The 14,987-nt window shown below is 42.2% G+C and overlaps 1 protein-coding gene across 6 annotated transcripts in view; it reads right to left on the bottom strand.

Moving 5' to 3' along the window:
• KIF21B (kinesin family member 21B) overlaps positions 1-14,987 on the bottom strand; it is a 157,178-nt gene that overhangs the window by 100,417 nt on the left and 41,774 nt on the right. For all 6 annotated transcript variants that reach the window (XR_013274487.1, XR_013274488.1, XM_077481484.1 and 3 more), the window contains exons 2-4: positions 12,639-12,861; positions 12,261-12,443; positions 4,701-4,850 (exon numbers count right to left, since the gene is read on the bottom strand). Coding sequence is in view for 4 of the 6 variants with exons in the window: in XM_077481484.1 (XP_077337610.1) it covers positions 4,701-4,850; positions 12,261-12,443; positions 12,639-12,861 (556 nt within the window). In the remaining 2 variants the exon portion in view is untranslated. The remainder of the gene's footprint in view (positions 1-4,700; positions 4,851-12,260; positions 12,444-12,638; positions 12,862-14,987) is intronic.

Here is a 14,987-nt window from a genome sequence, read left to right as displayed (position 1 = left end):
AGAAAAAAATACCATATATACTCGAGTATAAGCCGTCCCGAGTATAACTGGAGGCACCTCATTTTACCACAAAAACCTGGGAAAACGTATTGACTCGAGTATAAGCCTAGAGTGGGAAATGCAGAAGCTACTGGTAGATTTAAAAAATATGCATAGTCAACATTGGGTCCAGATAGGGGTTAATAAGAAAATAAAAAATAAAATATAGCAGACTAAGTACTGTAAATAAACATACTGTATATCGAAGACCAGAGAGGGGGCGTGATCAAGCACGGGTAAGACTGTAAAGGCTACGTCATTGGTCACAGCCCTGGAGAAGAGCGGGAGAAGAGCGGCCGCATCTGACATTCATCTGGCAAGGATGCGGTGCACCCCAGGTACCAGCACACAGAAGCGGGCAGGTTCTTGCTCAGTACAGCACGGACAACACAGAGGCTGCCGGTGTCCAGGAGAAAAGAAGAGCGGTAATATCAGCAGTCATTGGACCACCCACAGAGGCTGCAGATGCCCGTAGATGAGCGGGAGCGACCGCAGAACACCCGCATTGCACCGGAGAACAGGTAAGTGGGACCCTCACTCGAGTATGAGCCGAGGGGGGCTTTTTCAGCATAAAAATGTGCTGAAAAACCCAGCTTATACACAAGTATGTACGGTATATCTCAGAGATGCACTGAAGCTGTTTTTCTAAAACCACCAAAAAAAAAGCACATTTGTCTATAAGGAATAGAAGAGGAAAAGCTCCAGTTTATTCAGTCTCGACTTTAGGAACGGAGGAAATGCCACCCTGCTGGGATTCATAGGTCATGTCTTAGAGATATAAAAGTGTATTTGGACTGTCTGTGCTACAAAGCTAAAATTATCAAGGCAAGATTTAGACATCATGCTGCTTTGTAAAGTTATAATGGGGATATTTTAGCTCTGGTAGGGGGGCTGTCCCCCGGTCAGAACACAATAGCTCAGCAGGGGAGATCACTGTACTAACATTGGATTGTTGGCACAGCTGCACTTCCTGAGCTCTTCCATTTCTTTTTTTGTTCAGCCCATTTTTGCCAATATCTTTATTTCTAAATTGATCAATGATGGTAGGATTTGGAAGCATACATACTGTGGTGATAAGAAAGTCTTCACATTTACTTTTTTTTTTTTTACTAAGGACCAAATAAGGGCACAAAAAACTGCATTATTTTGTAATCCTTTCCAAAGAAGCCACTGGGGCCTGTTATATCTGTTGTTTTAAAAATATGATTGCTTAGGGGATTCCAAGAATATCATGGTCAAGTAAGTAGCAGAGAGATTGAGGGAGACTATTTTTAGCCAAGTACAGATGAGCTAGTTGAGTTTGTAAGGTGCGGAGTACATTTGGGATTTACTGATACACATCCCTCCGCTGTCTAATTTATTTGCAAATAGCAAGCCTTGCTCATTACTCTTAGGGCCTATTCACACTGCTTCATTAAAAAAATGCAGTAAAAAAGCATATGCGTTTTTTTGTGGGTTTTTTTTCTGTGTTTTCTCGTTGCCTGACACCAATCACGCACCTGTCAAACATGACTCCAAAAAGCGCACCAAAAAACTGTGGTATTTTTAAACATGCACCAAAAATGAAGCATGCATGACTTTTAAAAATGCTTTAAGCACAAAAAGTGCATCAAAAACTGATCAGTGGGAAAAGCAGTGTTGCCAACCGCCAGTATTTTTACTGGCAGCCAGTAAAAAATGGGCACTTTTCTTCTGCCAGTAAATGCCAGTGAAAGAAAAAGGTTGCCAGTAAAAAATATGGCTGTGACACTTGTCTGAGACCATCCGAGTGCCTGCTATAGTGTGTTTGGACTGTGCCAGCAGTGTGTCATTTGAAGTCCTGGGGCAAGGGAACAGAGCAGCCAGAGCCTCATGTACAGGTCTGCGGAATGGGAGGAAGACAAGCTGGGAGTGGACTAAAGGGGCCACCTGGCATGGACAGAGAGGGTCACTGTGACTCAGGAGGGGACTTGTCATGCTGGTGAGGTGCCATCATTATATGTGCTGCTGCACACTGCTGTCAGTGTCATTGTGAGAGTCAATTTTATGTGTGTGCCACCCATTTTAATTTCTTGCCCTCTCGATTCCTGTCCCTGAGCTACTTATTTATTATATTGAAAATAAAATAAGAAATAGGTTTTTGCCTTAATATCTACCTTAGATCACTTTGCTAATTGCATATTGTACTTGTTTGTAGCCTAAATACTGAAATTTGCACTTCAAACTGTCATTTTGTAACTTTTGGATATGCCAGTAAAAACTTGGCTGTGCCAGTAGATTTTGGGTGTTGTGTCAGTAAATTTCAGTCTGATAGGTTGGCAACACTGGGGAAAAGGCACTTACTGTATAACGTGTTGTACCCATTTGTTTTTCCTCAGCTTCTTTAAGACATGTAGTTCTGTGAGTGGACGTGGGATCTGACTTAAAGTTATCGTGATAGATGGCATAGTCACTTTTTAATATATTCACTTGAGACTCTACAATCACATATTCTTAAATTCATATGTGGTAAATTTAAAGCCAGAATAGAGATAAACATTGCATTTACCCAATATGCTACTGCATATTCCTAAAGTGGCTGTAGAGGCAGATGTTTTTTTTTTTTTTTTTTTTTTTTTTAAATAACAAACATGTGATACTTACCTGCTTTGTGCACAGAACAGCCCCAATCCTTTTCTTCCTGCTCCTGACTCCGCCCCCTGCCAAGTGCACCCCATAGCAAGCCGCTTGCTATATGGGCAGTCATACGTGCTAGTTTCCAAGCCGGCTTTGTGGGTCAACTTGGCACACAGAGGGCATCTCAGCTCCTCCCCCTCTCTCTCCTCAATGGCTCCCACTGCTGCCTCTCTGTCCAATAAGGAGAGAGAAATGAGAGAGCTGCTGCTCTCATGCACATGGCTGGATTGAGATTGGGCACAGGTAAGTAAAAGGGGGGCTGCATGCAGAAGGTTTTTTACTTTCATGCATAGAATGTAAGAAGGAAAAAAAAACTTCTGCTTTTAGAACATCTTTAAGAAGCGGCACTTTGGATGCTGCAACACATTCCTTGTTGACAAAGTCCAGATTGCTCTCTGGCACAGATAGCACAGCTTAAATTGCCCCATGCTACTTCAGAGACCACTGTGGGTATCCTTAGAAGCATATTTGTGCTCCCCAATAGGAATGCACAATCTGTTGTGCCCATCCTTAGGGGAGTGTGAGATAGGGTCAAGAGCTAAGGGAAACTGAGTTCTCCCAACATCTCTGTACTCTTTTGTGGATAACCTCTTTTTCCCAGGCATTTCAAATCTCCTAGCTTTTCATTGGTGGAAAAAAACATATTATCACCTCAGTCCAGAGCTTATATAAAAATAAATATATTAAAATAGCGATATTCCACTGAGTGAATTATACTACTACTTAAAAATGTATTGCCTCTGTGACGAAACAATCTGATAGAATATGTACACCCGCTACAGTTGAACAAAAATGCAACAACACAGGTCAAGGTATTTTTTTTTATAATCCCAACTTACTATCTCCCCCATCCATTCTACACCATTAAATGGGGAGCAGGAATTCCAACAATTACTAACTACTAAGAACTTGAACTCCATTGGGACAAATGTATGTAAAACGTTAGCGACTGTATTGGCTGTAGGGGCTAACTATAAGCTTTTACTTAAAAGTCTACCTAACTTTCCTCTTGCAAATCCATGGCAAATCCCTACTGTCCTGCAACTTGTTTTAGGGCCTGCTCTATACAGAGCACCTTTAGGTGTATTTGGTGGAATTGTCCTAATGTCCTGACTATTTGAATTCATGTATGCCAAACAGTGGATACGGAGCTAGGCAGACACTTCTGGATGAATAGTCTTTGCAAATAACAGGACTGCTGGGGTAATACCCAATTTCTGTTAAGTAAAGAATATATTCACAGCAACTAAAAGGACCCATTTCAATGAGTAAATAGCACCATTGCTGTCCTATACAGAATTTCAGAACAGAATTTATGTAGTTCTGTTCTTTGAAAATACTACAGATGCGCAGAACAACAGTCTACACAAGTTTCAACAAATTTACCCAAAATTGACAATTTCTTACCACCTTCAATTGAAATTCACTTAATTTATGGACTTCCCACTATGACTTACTCCCTCTCTCTCTCTACCCCCCCCCCCCACCCTATATGGCCCCTGTGTTGTTTCCCCCTTTCCCCCCATTTTTTCTCTTTCGTTTACACCTTTTCCTTCACTGAACAGTTTCTCATCTCCCCACTTTCCTAGTCATCCTCCACAAAATCAAAATATCACCTCAGTGATTTTTAATTTTTTTAATAAAGTCTTGAACATGATTCATGATCATTTGTGCACAAAACTCATTTGTAATTTTGTAAACTTTACAGCAAATACTGTATGTATTGAAAGAGAAGGTGCATTGGGGTGCTAATGAGAATGACTGTCACCGCACTGCACCATCACAGGTAACCGCAGCCCAGCACTGTGATTATATTTTTTAAGCGTACAAGAAGCCCACGGGTGATCCAAGCAGTTCATGACTTCTCAAAATGGACATATTTGTTTTAGCATGACATGCTCAGTACACTATATTCAGTTAGACATTTCCTGTGTTTTGTTACTATTTTAAGTGATTCCCTCTTTGTATGGCACAAGAAAGAAAAATTGTATAAAAAGTATGCCCACCTCAGCCTCAGAAATGACACTACGAGTACTTGCTCCACTGACATATATGCCACCACTGGCATCTTCATGAATCCGGATGTTGGATTTTCTATGTCGAGAGTCAGGGTCACGGCAAACATCAAAGAGATCCAAAATCTCTTCATTATAGAGCTAAAATAGAAACAAAAGAAGGAAAATATGTTTAAAACTGAATATAATTAGGAATCTGTTACATACAGACCACAACTAAAAAGAACGACTGAATACATGTTGTGTTTTAGGAACTCTTAACATTATTTATGTAAATAAACCAATTTAACTGACAAATATACTATATATATGAACATACTGTATAATGTACAAGACCTTGTTTAAATTATGCTTATTCATTCTAAATCCATAAACTGTACTTGCTAAGCAAAAACCACAAAATCCGGAGATATTTCATAATAATGTTGCCCTGAAAAAAAAGTCTGGAGCATCTGTCCTGTTTACTTCTTGGTAAGACACTCTGACTGGGGTCAACCACAACTGTACTCAAAACAAGATGTTACTGTAGAGCTGCACGATTCTGGCCAAAATGAGAATCACAATTTTTTTGCTTAGAATAAAAAGATCACAATTCTCTCACGATTCTCATGACATAAAATCTTTCATTTTATACAAAAAAATGGGCTAACTTTACTGGTTAGTTTTTTTTTATTATTCATTAAAGTATTTTTTTCAAAACAATATTGCATTTGAAAGATTGCTGTGCAAATACAGTGTGGCATAAAATATTGCAACAACCACCATTTTATTCTCTAATGTGTCTACTAAAAAAATATATATAATGTTTGAGGGTTCTAAGTAATTTTCTAGCAAAAAAAATAAAAATATTATTTTAACGTGAAACCAACAAATGTCAGAAAAAGGTTTAGTGTTTAAGTGGTTAAACTTTTTTCACTTGAAAGTGTATTCCAATATTGACAAATTGTTACAATGTTTATACTTAAGTTCAACTGATAAAGAACACTTTGATTCTTGGCAGACTGGCCAGTTTTTCCTCTTCCTTTCTTTTGAGGGCTATGGCTTCAAAAGAGTAGAGAGAATTATTTGCATAGAAAGAATTGTGAAACACTTTAGTCAAGATTGCGATAACGATTCTTGACGATTAATTGTGCAGCTCTACTGTAAAGTATCCATAACAGGAACCTTTCTCCAAATGGTAGGAGAGTGATAGCGATTCAAACTTGCAGGAACAGGAAACTTTGAGACATACATCTAGATGATACAATGCTCTCTCTGCCCCAGGAACTCCATCACACCAACCCTACCTGTAAATTCAACACTGGACCTCACACTTACCTTCCCTTTAACCCCAGCACTTAATATTCCTTCCTATAACCTCAACGCTGACCTTACCACTATTCCTTCCTATAACCTTAACGCTGACCCTACCACTATGCCTTCCTATAACCTCAACACTGACCCTACCACTAATCCTTTCTATAACCTCAACACTGACCCTACCACTATTCCTTCCTATAACCTCAACACTGACCCTACCACTAATACTTTCTATAACCTCAACACTGACTCTACCACTATTCCTTCCTATAACCTCAACACTGACCCTCCCAATATCCCTTCCTGTAACCCTAACACTGATCCTTCTAATATTTCCTCTCCTCCTAAACCCTAGCACTAATTCTCTCTGTAACTAACACTAACCTAAAATTTTCCGCCAGACTCGGCAGTCCGGCGGACAATCCAGCCATCTCTGTGCTAGTCCACCGGACTTTTGAAATGAACGGACTTGCCCGCACACGGAGAAAAGTCCATTCATTTTGAACGTGGCTCCAGGTAGACGGGACTAGCGAAGGAAGTCAATCGGCAGCGACACTTCGCTGGCCCCATCACCTGGTATGGACTTAAAGGGGAAGCCCTACGTCGAAAAAACGGCGTGGGGGTCCCCCCCAAAGTCCATATCAGACCCTTATCCGAGCACGCAGCCCGGCCGGTCAGGAAAGGGGGTGGGGAAGAGCGAGTGCCCCCCCCTCCTGAGCCGTAGCAGGCCGCGTGTCCTCAACATGGGGGATGCTTTGAGGAAGGGGGGCCCTGCGGGGGTCTTCTCGCCGGACTCCTCTTCTGCTAGCTCTTTTACTAGCGGAGGAGCCCGGCTTTCTTCTTCGCTGCCGCCGTCCGGGGGTCTTCTTCCGAATTCGGGGGTCTTGTCCCGCTCTTCGGTACTTCTTGCCGGGCCTCCGCTTTCTTCCTATAGCTCTTTTACTAGCGGTGGCCTGGTCTTCTGTTGCCGCCGCCTCTTCTTCCAACTTTGGGGGTCTTGTCCCACTCTTCGGTTCTTCTTGCCGGGCCTTCGCTTCCTTCTTTCAGCTCTTTTACTAGAGGTGGCCCGGTCTTCTCTCGCCGCCGTCGCCTTCTCTTCTTCTTCCTTGAGATGTTGACTCAACGCTCTCTCTGGTCACAATGGCAGGGACGCATTGTGTGTAGACTTATATAGGGACAAGGGGCGGGGTCACCGGGTGATGTCACATGGTGACCCCGCCCCCTTATGATGTCACAGCCCCAGCATCCTCCCCAAGGAAGAAGAGAAGAAGAAGAACAAGAGAAGAAGAGAAGGTGGCAGCGGTGACGACGACGACAGAAGACCGGGCCACCTCTAGTAAAAGAGCTGGAAGAAGGAAACGGAGGCCCGGCAAGAAGGATCGAAGAGGGGGACAAGACCCCCGAAGATGGAAGAAGACCCCCGGGCGGCGGTGATGAAGAAGAAGAAAGCCGGGCTCCTCTGCTAGTAAAAGAGCTAGCAGAAGATAGCGGAGGAGTCCGGCGAGAAGACCCCCCAAGACGGAAGACCACCGGAGCTGGGCAATAAATTATTTTAAAACCTTGTGTTTTATTTACACTTTTTTCACCAGGTGAATGGGTAGGGGTACATCTGACTTTTTCCGTCGGAATTTCTGACACACAAAGTTTGAGAGCAGGATCTAAAATTTTCCAATAACAAAATCCGATTGTTTAAATTCCGATCGTGTGTAGACAATTCCGATGGACAAAGTGCCACGCATGCTCAGAATAAATTAAGAGACAACTATTGGCTACTGGCCCGTTTATAGTCCCGTCGTACGTGTTGTACATCACCTCGTTAAGAATGATCGAATTTTCTGACAACTTTGTTCCGACCTTGTGTATGCAAGACAAGATTGGCACAAAATCCGTCGGAAAAAATCTGATGGATTTTGTTGTCGGAATGTCCGACCGTGTGTACAGGGCATAACACTAACCTTTCCACCAACCCTAACAGTTACCCTCCAACTAATCCTCCGTAATCTCAACACCACCTCCCCCACCAACCCTCCCTGTAATGCCCTGTATGCACAGTTGGAAATTCAGACGGAAAAGGTCCGATCGGATTGTATTGTTGGAAAATCCGATTGTGTGTGAGCTCTATCGGACTTTTTCTGTCGGAAATTCCTCATCAACATGGTCTGGTAAAAAAAAATTGAGAGCACGATCTAAAATTTTCCACCAAAAAAATCCGATCAGACTTTTTCCGATCGTTTGTAGAGAATTCCAACGAACAAAGTGCCACGCATGCTCAGATCAAATTACGAGACCAAAGCTATTGGTTACTAGCCTCTACATAGTCCCGCTGTACACAACGAACGTCACCACGTTCCAAACGATCTGATTTTCCGACAACTTTGTCCGACTGTGTGTATGCAACACCAGTTTTGGACAAAATCCGTCAGAAAAAATCAGACGGATTTTGTGGTCCGAATGTCTGACCGTGTGTACAAGGCATAAGTCTAAAATCATCATGCATGTTACAATCTAACTGTAGAATCCCTTTTAGATCTACCAAAACTATACAATGCAAAGTCCTTCCTATGATAAGACGAAAGTTGATTTTACACAGATTGTAAAATGTATGGTGAGTTTAACATGGACACTTCTTTTAATCCTACCTCTTTTTCTAACATTTTTCATACACATTCACACAAAAATGTGTATGATAATTCTCAGTACATTCAGTGACTTGACAAATGTTGATTAAAAATACTTCAAAGTTTAATTTCCTTTTAGCATTTCATTTTGGAAGAAATAGACTTTCCCTACAGAATATCACATTTCGGAAAAAAAATTATTACTTTGAGAAACATTTTCTATCCTGCTCTTTGAATTTGCTCATCACTGTGGTCAATTAACCACTTCAGTCCTGGAAGGATTTACCCCCTTAATGACCAGGCCATTTTTTGCGATATTGCACTGCATTCATTTAACTGACAATTGCGCGGTCTTGTGATGATGTACCCAAACAAAATTGATGTCCTTTTTTCCCCACAAAAAGAGCTTTCTTTTGGTAATATTTGATCACCTCTGCGTTTTTTATTTTTTATGCTATAAACAAAAAATGACCGAAAATTTGGAAAAAAAACAATATTTTTTACTTTTTGCTATAATAAATATCCCCCACAAAAATGCAAAAAAACACATTTCTTCATCAGTTTAGGCCAATATGTAAAATTGCAATAAGCGTATCTTGATTGGTTTGCGCAAAAGTTATAAAGTCTACAAAATAGGGGATATATTTATGGGATTTTTATTATAAATATTTGTTTTCACTAGTAATGGCGGTAATCAGCGATTTTTAGCAAGTACATTGCGGCGGACAGATTGGACGCTTTTGACAATTTTTTGGGGAGCAGCGACATTATTACAGTGATCAGAGCTAAAAATAGCCACTGATCACTATATGAATGACACTGGCTGGGAAGGGGTTAACACTAATGCGGACTAACGATCGGACTATCTGGCGGACTTAGTCCAGCGAAATTCGACCGTGTGTGCGCTCCGGCAGACTTTTTCTTCCCAAAACTCCGGCGGACTTTGAAAGAAGTCTTGACTCAAAATTGCCTGCCGGACTCGGCTTTCCGGCGGACAATCCGCTCGTCTGTGTGCTAGTCTGCCGGACTTTTCAAATGAACGGACTTGCCCACACACGGAGTAAAGTCCGTTCATTTTGAACGTGACTTGAGGTACGACGGGACAAGCGAAGGAAGTCAATGTCACCGCCTCCATCGGCGAGATTGACACCTTGCGAGCCCCCTCGCCTGGTATGGATTTTAAGGGGAACCCCTATGCCAAAAAAACGGCGTGGGGGTTCCCCCAACGTCCATACCAGACCATGATGATGAGGACCCTATGTGAATGACTATGGGGTACATCGTACCCCTACCCATTCCCCTGGGGGGAAAAAGTGTAAATAAAAAAACACACAATTCTCACCACACTGAACCGTGTGTGAACCGCCCATAAATCTCCAACAGCAAAACAGACAAAAGTAAAAATGCTTTTTTTTTATGAAGTTGAACCCATCAACTTCCTATTGCTCTTGGTGTCCCTTTTACAGATTTTCTTATACTTTTTGTCTTGTATAAACATGGTCACCAAAGGGAAAATCTCTCTAACAGAGCTCTAGATAGCATTAAAAACCAAAGCAGGGTTCTAATCCTCTTCTACCCAGAAGTAAAGGACATATGCTTTAAGGTGACCTACAGTGCCTTGCAAAAGTATTCACCATATGCCCCCCCCCCCCCCCCCGGTTTTTTACCTATTTTGTTACATTACAGCCTTTAGTTCAATGTTTGTTTTAATCCGAATTATATGTGATGAATCAGAACACAATAGTCTAAGTTGGTGGAGTAAAATAATTGACATAATTAGTAAAATGATGTCCACTTGTGTGCAATCTAAAGCCGCGTACACACGGGCGGACTGTATGGCCTAGTTAGTCCGTCATACAATCCGACGGACAGTCCGTCATACTTTCGAATGAACGGACTTGACCACACACGGATGCACAAACAGTCCGTCGAAAGCTTGCGCGATGACGTGTACAGCACGTACGACGGGACTAGAAATAGGAAGTCGAATACACAGCAATGCAACCTTTCGCCGTGTAAATCCTTTCTGAGCATGCGCCATTCTTAGTCCGTCGAACTAGCCTACTGACGAGCGGATTGTCCGCTGAAACCAAAGTATGACGGACAGTATTTCGAAAAATCCGAAATACTTAGTACGCCAGACTGCACGCTGAAAAAGTCCGCTGAAGCCCACACACGAGCGGACTGTCCGCTGAAATGTGTTTCGACGGACTAAGTAGGCCATACAGTCCGCCCGTGTGTACGCGGCCTAAGTGTCATATGATCTGTCATTACATATACACACCTTTTTGAAAGGCTGCAACACCTAAGCAAGAGGCACCCCTAACTAAACACTGCCATGAAGATCAAGGAACTCTCCAAACAAGTAAGGGACAATGTTGTTGAGAATTACAATTCAGGGTTAGGTTATAAAAATATCCAAATCTTTGATGATCCCTAGGAGCACCATCAAATCTATCATAACCAAATGGAAAGAACATGGCACAACAGCAAAACTGCCAAGAGACGGCCGCACACCAAAACTCACGGGCTGGGCAAGGATGGCATTAATCAGAGAGGCAGCACAGAGACCTAAGGTGTGGAGGAGTTCCACAGCAGACACTGGAGTATCTGTAAATAGGTTGACAATAAACTGTACGCTCCATAGAGTTGGCTTTTATGGCAGAGTGGCCAGAAGAAAGCCCTTACTTTCAGCAAAAAACAAAATGGCATGTGGGAGACTCCCAAAATGTATGGAGCAAGGTGCTCTGGTCTGATTAACTAAAACTGAACTTGTTGGCCATCAAAGAAAATGCTATGTCTGGTGCAAATCCAACACATCACATCACCCAAAGAACACCATCAGCTGTCAGGACTGGGAAACTGGTCAGAGTTGAGGGAAATATGGATGGTGCTAAATACAGGGATATTCTTGAGCAAAACCTGTACCACTCTATGTGTGATTTGACGCTAGGGCGGAGGTTCACCTTCCAGCAGGACAATGACCCCCAAACACACTGCTAAAGCAACACTTGAGTGGTTTAAGGGGGAACCTGTAAATATGTTGGAATGGCCTAGTCAAAGCCCAGACCTCAATCCAATAGAAAATATGTGGTCAAATTTAAATATTGCTGTTCACAGGAGCAAACCATCCAACTTGAAGGAGCTGGAACAGTTTTGCAAGGAAGAATGTGCAAAAATCCCAGTGGTAAGATGTGGCAAGCTCATAGAGTCTTATCCAAAGCGACTTGGAGCTGTGATAGCCGCAAAAGGTGGCTCTACAAAGTATTGACTTTAGGGGGGTAAATTGTTATGCACATTGACTTTTTCTGTTATTTTTGTTCTATTTGTTGATTGCTTCACAATAAAAAAAAAACATCTTCAAAGATGTGGGCAAGTTTTGTAAATTAAATGATGCAAATCCTCAAACAATTTATGTTAATTACAGGTTGTGAGGCAACAAAACACAAATCTTTAAAGGGGTGGGGGTGAATACTTTTGCAAGGCACTATATCTTCCAATTTGGGATATTATCCAATATGCATATTTCAGTACATGATAAAAGTTATAAAAAAAAGTTGTACTAATGAAGAAAACTCATAAACATGTCCACTAGCCGACTTGTCTACGTTTTGACATTATTGTCTTCACCTACCTCCAGAAATTGTGCACTGACTTTGAAGGTGGGTTCAGGCTGTCCATTTTCAAGGGCTCTAGATATTCTTTCCTGGATTGTGTTGAAGAGCTGTCGGACAGCACGGGGAATGATGCCAAGTTCAGTATCGCTTACCGACAGGTCAAATCCGCTGCCCATCGTGTAAGTCTTCCCCGCACCTGTCTGGAAAAAATATTTAGAAAAATAATCAAACGCAAGAAACATTTGAGGCTTAATTCATATAGTAGCAGTGGTAAAACAGGAGATTTTTTTTTAGTAAAAGACAATTTTAAAGCACAAAACAATACAAAACATGGAGTGCAAAGCAGAAATAGCAGACACATGGTAAACATCTGAATTCTTGATATATATACATACCTGACCATATGCCAGCACGGTTGCATTGTAACCTTGGAAGCATCCCTCCACCAAGCCACGTACACAAGTGTCATAGATTTTAACTTGTTCGGTGTTCGTATCAAACACATAATCATACGTGAAGGCCTTGTCTTTACCCAGAAGTACCTGGGGTTCTCCAGGATAAACCCAGGTACATATATGACATCCTTCTGCTTGTTCTTTACTGCTCTGAGGGCGGATCCTGGATAAATTGGTAAATGGAAGAGTTGCATAAGTAACCTCTAAAATGTTTAAGCTTTACTGGACTTAAAGTGAAGGTACACCCCCCCCCCCCCCCCCCCCCGCTGCAAGAATTAAAAACCAAAAGCTACACATACTGCAGCTGCTGACTTTTAATAATAGGACACTTACCTGTCCTGGCGTCCATCGATGTCGGCACCGCAGCTGATGTTTCCATCAGCTGTCGGGTGCTGCTGCCGCCATTGCCAGTGAGGGAATCTGGCAGTGGAACTCCACTTTAATCGAACAACCTTTTTTTACTGAACAGAAGCCTGTTTTAAGATTAACAGCTATAAATTGCATTAAAAATTAAGATTTAAACAGTTATTTCAGTTTTTTTGATGCCTTGCTAAAAAGTGTAATTTAAAAAACATAACCAGATCCCAACCTCCACTGCAGCCAAACTGCAAGGAGCAAAGGCATACTTATGACTGATGATTGTGTTCTGCCCCCCTATCAGCATGTCCCTGTATTGTAGTAAAAAACACAGAAAGCAGCCCCAGACCAAAAACAGGTGAAAGGGTCCAAGATAAATGTAATTGTTAGTAAATAAGTTGTATAAAAAAGCACATGCTTCAGGCCTTTCGTGGAGTGGCCAGGGTCTCAAACTTGCAAAAGTATGTTTAAATATTACTGCACCATTGATAATACTCATTTTCAGCAGCCCAGGTATGGTCACAAAGAGCCAGCTGTGACAAGGCCTGCGTCTTGCCAGCATCTCTACATTGTTTCTCTACCGCAGTGATTCACAAACCTTCCACTGAGAAACAGCAAACCACTCTACCATTAGGCCGGGCCCCATGACGACGTCAAATCTGTGACGAAATGCGTTGGGAGGAGCGACGTACTGACGTCACCGTGCACTACATCCCGCTGTTTGCAAGCATGGGCGTTCGTACTGCAGCCGGCCGGCCGCATGTTTTTATCCATTTGAACTTGTTTGTTTTTATGCGCATCTAGCATTTGTTTTTTATACCAATAAATACCCTACGGGTTTTACCCATGGCCATCTAATTTTTCTTTCTTTGAAATTATTTGCACCTTAATTTTTTTGCAACATCAACGGTTGCCAGTAGAGGTTTTACGTGTGGATACAGCTGTCGTCGGGGGAACCCTCCAAAGATGTGATGGCTAGATCGTTTCCAAATGGCTTGGTGTAAGCTGGTTGGGTGTAAGTAGGCATTAATCATCCTACGTCTGGTAAGCGCACACTTCACACGGTGGTGGGATTTGTTCAGCAAAGTCACTTCATTTGTGGATTCCTTCACATAGTGTCACCAAACATTGCACAGATATTGGCCATTGTTCTCATACTTTTTGAACATTAATATAGTATCAATGAATTTATTTGATAACCGTTTTTTTAAGGAAAGTTGTATCTTTGGATACTTTGATTCCACAAATCTGGCCTTTATGGAGGAGTGGCAAGAAGAAAGCTATTGTTGAAATAAAGCCATAAGAAGTCCCATTTGCAGTTTGCGAGAAGCCTTGTGAGGGACAGAAGTTCTCTGGTTAGGTGAGACCAAAATGTAACTTTTTGGCCTACAAGTAAAACGCTATGTGTGGCAGAAAACTGACATTGCACATCACCCTGAACTCCCTGATCACCCTAAACACACCATCCCCACTATGAAACGTGGTGGCAGCATCATGTTGTGGGGATGCTTTTCTTCAGCAGGGACAGGGAAGCTGGTCAGAGTTGATGGGAAGATAGATGGAGCCAAATACAAGGCAATCTTAGACCCCATACACACAGATTTTCTGCAGATTTTTATCTTCAGATTTACCAAAACCATATAATATGAGGTCAAACCTTAAAGAGGAAGTAAACCCCTTCAAACCACTTTGACCTACAGGTAAGCCTAGATTAAGGCTTACCTGTAGGTCCAAGCAATATCTCCTAAACCTATATGGTTTAGGAGATATTTGCCCGAAAATGGGCACCGCTGTCTACGGCGCATGCGCCGTAGACAGCGGCGCGCAGGCGCACTAAATGCGGCAAGTCCAAGAATGGATTTGCCTAATTTGTCGACTTCCGTGCGCATGCGCGGGAATGACGTCATCGCGGCTTCGCCGAATGGCAGCGGC

This window comes from Lithobates pipiens, unplaced genomic scaffold, assembly GCF_037356315.1.
Source record: "Lithobates pipiens isolate NorthernLeopardFrog02 unplaced genomic scaffold, aLitPip1_a1.2 Scaffold_16, whole genome shotgun sequence".
Classification (NCBI taxonomy): Eukaryota; Metazoa; Chordata; class Amphibia; order Anura; family Ranidae; genus Lithobates; species Lithobates pipiens.
The sequence above is the reverse complement of the archived record's forward strand: the minus strand, read 5'-3'. Positions and strand labels throughout refer to the sequence as shown.